The sequence below is a fragment of the Tigriopus californicus genome, chromosome 8 (assembly GCF_007210705.1).
Source record: "Tigriopus californicus strain San Diego chromosome 8, Tcal_SD_v2.1, whole genome shotgun sequence".
In the NCBI taxonomy this organism is placed as follows: Eukaryota; Metazoa; Arthropoda; class Copepoda; order Harpacticoida; family Harpacticidae; genus Tigriopus; species Tigriopus californicus.
Window position 1 is genome coordinate 15,591,827 of NC_081447.1, and position 7,786 is coordinate 15,599,612.

Sequence of the window (7,786 nt, forward strand, 5' to 3'; positions counted from 1 at the left end):
CAGTGTTTGCTCGTCCTAAGATATAGCAGTTGTTTTTATGAAGTGATGGGTATTCCGTTCCCAGTATCTGTAAGGAAGTCCGCAAAAGAGGAACCACGGTTGTATCTTTTAGAGTGCAACCTACAAATATTAAACTTTTTATACTAGTCAATGACAAATATGATTCCCAAATTCGACGGACATTTCAATTAGAATGTAATTGAAAGATTGTAATGGATTTCTTCATGGTACAACCAACCACACAAATCTGGCCCGTTTGCCCTTCATATACTGTACCATTGTCATATCTAGTCATTGACAGATATGATTCCCAGATTCGACGGCCATTTCAATTAGAATGTAATTGAAAGATTGTAATGGATTTCTTCATGGTACAACCAACCACGCAAATCTGGCCTGTTTGCCCTTCATATACTGTGCCATTGTCCTGTCATTTAGCAACCAAATTTCGAGTCTTAAACAGTGACGGGACAAATCCAAAGAGGCCGGCAAAAAGACAAGACGTTCTCAGATGAAAGCAAGCCTATGAAACGAAGAACTTTTCCTCTCTCAATTTGTATTTGTATTTCGGGGAATAGACGTTATCAAATAGTTGAACAATTGTTACCTTCATCACCCTTGGTCCTTCAAAAGCCATGGTTGCCGGGACCTTCGTCCTTTTGGATACACAGTCAGGAGGGCACGTTCAAACTGTGGTTTTTACTGTCGTGGGGCCAAGGAGACAAGTGGCCTCAAGTGGCGTAAGTGGAATTTTTCCTTACTCGGGTCGCAGGTTGGGTTTTTCCCCAGGCTAATTCCTCCTGAGTTCCGCCATGTCCAATTCAGTAGATAAACCCAATAAAAGAATCGCCATTTTAAAGACGCCAATGGTGCATTTCTAATGCTGAAACAAATCAAAACATATGTTAGTAGTATAGCACTAACTGAGTTCTTTCTTCTTCCACCTCCTCCTTCTTATAATCTGCAGTAATCTATGCCAATTTCTTTGGCCCAACATCCGTTCCCAGTTTTTTTGGACCTACAGAGTGGCCAAAGTCGTACTCCATGCCCAAGTCAAGTGTTATAGATATTTTTAAGCTTATGATGGCCATAAAGGAACTAAAAAACGTGATCTAAGAGGGTAAACTCCTATGCTTAGTTCAGCCCATGGAATTTTACGCCCATTATTCAAAATGACCTTCTTTGGCCTTACCCACAGCCTGAAGACCGCGGTTTAAATTTTGGCCAGCACTTGCTACTTGCTCCTGTGGGATTTCATCCTAATCTCGGTCAAGATCCCGCCTAAGATGGTCCAGGCTCATGTGAGGCTTGGCACATGCCTTGGCCTCCAAGATCGACGACAGGGAGAAGTCCAAAGTGTTTAGGCCAGCATTGCTGCGGGGCCCTTTTTCTTTATAGTAAAGGCTGGAATATTCATCTGGGTCCACTATTGCGTGACTTAGGCAATATGTGAATGTGGTGTGTCGTGCTGGCATTTCTATGGCTTGTCATTTTACGGGTCATATGCCCATGGCTTCAGACCTTCCTCCAGGATGGATTTTTTAATACTCTTCTTTGTTAGTTTTGACCTTGTCCTTAACAAAGATCAGAGGGAACTTCCCCATGGAGTTGATGGTGGCCCATATATTGATGCTGGCTGACTTTTGGATCCTGAGCACCACAAAGAGAACATATTTAGGTCCTCTTGCACTACTCTCTGCATTGCTGTCCGACAATTTGAGTTACGAATAAAAAGTAACAAAAAGGAATTGCACTTCAAAGTTAAGTAACTGCATTCGTAATAAATTGCATTTGAAACTACCCATGTCTTTGGTCGAAACACCTAAATATAAGAGCAAAACTGTCAAATAAAAGCAGTGAAACTTAAAAAAGTTCCGGTATGTGCTAAATAAATACCATCATGTGTTTCAAATTGCAACCACGTTTGTCATTTCCTAGGCAACCAATTTAACTCAGTCCCTCAGGTGAATTTTAAGATGTGTCGGACATAACGATTTTTCAAGACACTGAAAACAACAGAGTCAAGTGAGTTGTTGGAATTGGCAGTGCTTACCTGAGGCAAAAACTCCTCCAAGTTTAGTTCTTCCTGCCTCCAACGAGGTAACGATCAAAAGAGCTAAAAAGTATCTGTCTATATCTTGAATTGATTCAGAAAGATTACCCTTAGTGGCCAAAAAACCCTATAGAGTTTCCAGAAAAATACCCAAACACAATTTGTCATTTTTCTTGCGCAAAAAAACATAAGTAACAACTTAAGTTTTATTGTTTTATCGAATCTTGGCCCACATAAAACGTTTTCATGCCTAAAAACTTATGAAAATTGGGAACACACTCAGTTAGTATTAACTTGGAAATCATCATACGATCTAATTAAACGGTACTTAGTTGCATGGGATTTAGTGGTCAAACTTTCATCGTTTTTAACTCCAAAATGCCTCGGTTATATCTTAACTTGAATTCCGCCCCCCACAAGAAAACATATTTATAATATCTCAAATGTGAAATATTAGCTTTTTTTCTTGAATAATTTCAAAATTGCTCAAAATATTATACATCTTGCATTGGGTCAAGTTGTCCCGTGGGTCGAGTTGTCCATGAACTGTTATTTCTTATTATAACTGTCTAAACTACTAACGCAACCTAGCGTTTAAGCACATTTTGAAAGTTTTTGCATCGATCTGTTCATTTGAAACTCACGAAATAAGCTTCTGTGGGCATGTACGCGTATGCAAAGTTTCAAGAATTATGAGCACTAAGCGCTAGGTGATTTCGAAACGTTTCAAAACCAGGCCCCGTTAGAGGAATTCGATATCTTAACGTACTTGATGAACGAATTGTGCATCCGGCACGAAGTGGCTGGATATCTTCCCCACCCACGTAGACGGAGTGGGGTGTCTCTCTTCTCATCAAAGAGTGCCGAGTTGCGCCGTACTGAAGTGCTAATCCGCGTACCTTGGCCATGGATGGATTTATTGGTTTCACTCAACTCAACCTGGGTGGGAAGAAACGGAACAACCTTCGCGTGAACGAACCTCAAAAGCCGGAAATCAGGGAACGTGTGAACCAAATGGAACCGCGCTCTTCCTAACGTCGGAGAGAGCCTCGATTCCAAGGAGAGAGAGGAAAAGGCAGCCTGAGCTGTGAAGCCCAAAGAGTGGCTGGGGCCAACTGGAGCCCACGTCCACGTGGAAGACGTGGAACCGTTGCTCCAACCGGGAGAGGCGATGGAAGCCCAAAGACATGAAAGGGTGAATTTGGGACAGTGTGGATTTATCCATGGGGGAAGGTGTAACAAGTGTCCGGAGTCTATCGTGCATGATTTTAAGGTTGATACATAGCCTCTATCATCAATAACATCGCACCTTTTTGAGTCGCTCATTCCTGGTTAAATTCTACACAAAAAGAGAGTGGCAACTTTGTCAATCAAGTAACCAAATACCGTTCTTTCTAGGGCGAAGAATGGCAACGTGCTGATTTGGTGATCAACAAGGAAGGTGAGTCGCATTCAGAGTCGAAACAAGTTTTAGCAATCAAAAGAGAAGAAGTTGGGCCCAATAAGATTTGTTAACACTTGTGTAGTGGTTGTACCACTCGAAACGAAACAAAAGATGATGTCTTTTGAAAGTATTGGCGTCAGCAAATTAGTGAGGTGGTCGGGAAAGATGGAACAATCCCTTGGTCAAGTTAAATCTCTTATTGGGAAAGACCAATCTTTTGGGAAACTCTTAGTGCTTGATCACCTTGAATAGTCCTTTTCATTGAGCGGAGGAAGCGCTCTCTGCTTTGTCGAGGTGCGGACAAACAAACGCAGAAAAAAAGCGAGAGAAAACGCTCTGAGATGCCTGATTTAGCAAGAGATTATTAAATGAACAATTGATTGCCCAAGTACTGAGACATGCTACAAGTATAAAATGTATTGCTCTTTGTTTTTTCCCATTTGAATGTCTATAAAGTTTATGATTTTACCTTGTAGGAATTGAAAGGTCTTTCGGAAGAATGGTTGGCGTATTCATGGCGTTGGAATAGAGCAGCAATAAGTCATTCAGGGCAAAATACCTAATTAAAGTCAGGAATCTTAGAGCGTATTCTTGTGTTTCTCTATTTCTTTGTCCCCAACGAACGAGATGAGGGAGGGAAAAATGAAAACGACTATGAACGTTCAATTTTAGTAGTTGAAACCATCGTTCCACTTTTTAGCATATTAGTAATTGGCAGGATTACTCGTCTGGAGAATCAAGGAATGATAAGATTTTCAACAGAGGACCGACGGAATTGATCATGAGTTCGATAAAAACCACTGTAATCAAAGAAGTCTTAGGCGACCACTACCATCACAACAACAACAACAACAACAACAACAAGAAAGACGACTTTAACAATTAGTATACTGTAAAGTCAGAGAGTTTTAACGGTAGGTAGGCAAAAGGACAAAGGAGACGAGGAGAAAATTAACCAACAATTGAAACCAGAAATGGCAATTATATTGAAAACAGGATCAAACACCTTCTTGCACATGAAAAGGCGATGCAAAGATCAAGGTTCTTGAGGAACTAGCTTTACATAAGCAAGTCTCGTTCATTTCCATGACAGAAACTTAGCTTCGACCACGAGTCTTAGATGAAGCGCTAGCCATGGTTGGTTTCAATTTAGTTCGATTTGATAGAGTACGCCTTGACAATCTCATTTTCCGCATAGGGGTTATGTCTACATGTTAGAAATGATTGGCACGTTAGTCATGTGCAATTGTCGAATGGAGAAGCAGAGGTCTTAGTTTGACATATCCCAGGGCTTAATCTGTCTATCGTAACAATGTATAGACCCCCTTCTTGTTTAGTAGGCTCTCTTATGTTAGCTCTCCAATTCACTGGAAATGAGTTGGATCAGGCAGTTTGCTCAAAGGTATTCATTGTAGGGGACTTTATTTTCCGGCTAGCGTTGTAGAGTGGGGAGCTAGTCCCGATGGGTATATTCCTATTTCGAAATCGACATCTCAGTCGTTCGAAAAGATGGAAGAATTTGTGATCTTGCGCAGTTTCTTCCAACATGTTGGTGTAGCCACCAGAGCAAATAACGTTCTGGACTTGGTATTTTCCAATGACCCGGATCTGATCCAATATGTCCATGTGACCCCTAGCAATCTATCACATCATTATGCTCTCGAGATAGGGTCGACTATTACTCAAAAACCGGCGTGCTCTAGAGTAAAACCGGCCCAAAAGGTCGGCCTTGCTAAGTTCAAGTTCAAAGATGAACATTGGCCGTTGATTATTTTTGCTTCTGTAGGAAAAAAAGGTGTTTTAACATACATGAATATCAGAAAGTTAAATGTTAGGTAGCTTATACTGATTTTTAGCGAACAAGAAACGAAGAAAAGCATCTTAAAAAATTAGAAATAATTTAGAGAAGGTCACTGAGGGACTGGAAAGACATGAGTCAATTGATGTTGTCTATCTTGATTTTGCCAAGGCTTTTGATGAAGTTGATCATGGCCTATTGCATAATAGACTTCATGACATTGGGATCCAAGGCAAGATTCTCAACTGGATAAGAAGCTTCATTCATGACAAGAAGCAGATTTTTATGGTCGAGGGATTGCTTAGTGACATATATGATGTCAAATTAGGTGTTCCCCAGGGTTCCTTCCTAGGACCTGTGTGAAAAGTTCTATATTTTCGTCTACAAACATCCTTGACACGAAGGGTTGAAGGGTCACATAGTGACATACATGATGCCAAGTCAGGTGTTCCCTACGGCTCCATCTTAGGACCCCTCCTTTTTATAGTATTGATTGCCCCACTTCAAAAGCTTGGAATTACTGCCAGTCTCTCTTCTTATGCTGACAATACAAATTTAGTTTCTGGTAGGAATGGCCAAGATTCCACTAGCCTTGAAAAGGACCCAGAGAGAATCTACTCTTGGGTTACTGAGAGTAACCTGGCCTTGAACGGAATAAAATTTCGCTCTGTAACCTTTGGATCAACGCCTTTAAATACTCCACTCATAGATAATGGAGGTTAAGATATTGAGCAGGTCTCATCTATGAAAGATTTAGGTGTAGTAATCCAAAATAATGGAAAGTTCGATGAGCATATCCAGTTGAAGGTGGGTAAAGCTTTTCAAATGTGTGGTTAGATATATCACACGTTTAAGCCCAGAGATAGCATCACGATGCTAACTCTTTACAAGTTGATTGTTCAGCCACATCTTGAATATGCTTCACCCATTTGGGCTCCAATGAGTTCAGCAGGTTTGCAAAAGGTCGAACAAGTCCAAAGATGTTTCACTAGGAACATCACAGGAATGAGAGAACTCTCGTATTGGGAGAGACTAAAAAGTTGGGACTGTACAGTGTTCAGAGAAGGTATCTGATACTGTACGTCTTCAAAAGCATACATGAGCTTTGTCCCAACCCAGGATTTAGGGTCAATTATAGTGAATGTAGAGGCTTAATGTGCGTTTTGAGAGCACCTTCAAGCCCTCGAGAATCCAGGCTAGTTCGAACAATGAAGTCCACTTCTTTCCTTTCTCGGGCCCCGTCATTGTTGAATTTGCTTCCCTCTAATATTCGTAGGGCATACGTAGGCCTTGTTGATCCGGTTGTACCTCTCAAGTCAGACTTGGACAAATGTTTAGGTAACATTCCTGATCAACCCTACATTCAAGGACTAGCTCGGTCTGCCAACTGAAATTGGTTGGTGGGCCAAATATCATATAAAGATTGAAAGTTAATAGATAGACAATTAAAATCTTTCATTTTAATAGTACTGGGTATTGCATGTCCTTTAGCGGTCAGAAAAGCCCGTGAAAAACCAAACCAAAAGCAAAAAAAATATTTGCCTTTCAGAAATGTAACATAAAGCAATAAGATATTTTTAAGAGTTCCTTCCAACCGACCTCTTTGTTATTTTGTCTTACTTTTTAGCACTATGTTGGCTTCTCGAATCATTAGAAAGCCAATTGTGATGGCAGATCCTGATTCATTTACAACACCAATGGAGTTCAAATAATCATCATTCGATCCACTTTATGTTTCGTTATTTTTTTCAATATCACACAATATAATTGTACAAAATTGCTTTTCCATTAATTGGATCGTTGCGATATCAGAAAATTGGAGGGCAATTTACCACCAAATTGAACAGCATTCTTGCCTCCCTCATTTCAAGAAACACTTTTGAGCATGTAATGAGGGCATTTTTTGACTTTCTTAAAGTTCACAAGTGCGACAAGTTGAACAATATATGCACACAGGCGTTGAACATCTAAATTTGAACTCTTTATACTGCGAGTATGTTCGTATTTATATACCACACAAACCTACTAAGCAGAAAGTATTTTTCTTCTCTTTACATGGAATCTGTTGTTCAAAGCTGGATTGGAACAATTTTCAGCTCAATCGAACGATGGAAAAGACTTATGGAAAAAGCCTGCACAATGAGGGAACAAAAAGAAGAAGCTAATTCCATCGTGGAAATATGTTATCATAATGATGTTGGCTCATTCATTTTGTGCCATCCAAGTTTTGAGAGCTCACAACTTTTGACACAAACGTTCGATTGAGCTGAGAATTAGTCACGTTTTATTTGTCAAAATGAACCCGAGCAAAGGAAGCAAAATGCATTCGCAAATCAATTCAGTCCCGTCTTTTGTAGAGAGCAGTCGCAACATTTTGTTGTTCCTGATCCCTTCAAACGGCCGGTCTGAGTGTGTTGTGTTGTGTAAGTGGTCGCGTGGCTGCTTAAGGTAAGACACTTTTGTTCTTTAGCTTTCATTTCTTCCTATCTCT

General features: G+C 40.3%; 2 protein-coding genes across 6 annotated transcripts in view; one reads left to right on the top strand and one right to left on the bottom strand.

Annotated features, from left to right (window-relative positions):
• LOC131884530 (uncharacterized) overlaps positions 1 to 7,786 on the bottom strand; it is a 27,539-nt gene that overhangs the window by 12,039 nt on the left and 7,714 nt on the right. The window contains exon 2 of one of the 2 annotated variants that reach the window (XM_059232348.1): positions 608 to 883. In XM_059232348.1, the coding sequence (XP_059088331.1) occupies positions 608 to 637 (30 nt within the window). In that variant the 5' untranslated portion in view covers positions 638 to 883. Of the gene's footprint in view, positions 1 to 607; positions 1,014 to 7,786 lie in introns of those variants that run through there. The other variant, XM_059232349.1, reaches the window with a different exon arrangement.
• The window catches only part of LOC131884527 (uncharacterized), a 24,659-nt gene continuing 20,153 nt past the window's right edge, over positions 3,281 to 7,786 (top strand). For 2 of the 4 annotated variants that reach the window (XM_059232341.1, XM_059232344.1), the window contains exon 1: positions 7,613 to 7,743. The gene's annotated coding sequence lies outside the window, so the exon portion shown is untranslated. Of the gene's footprint in view, positions 3,385 to 3,451; positions 3,495 to 7,612; positions 7,744 to 7,786 lie in introns of those variants that run through there. The other 2 variants (XM_059232343.1, XM_059232342.1) reach the window with 2 other exon arrangements.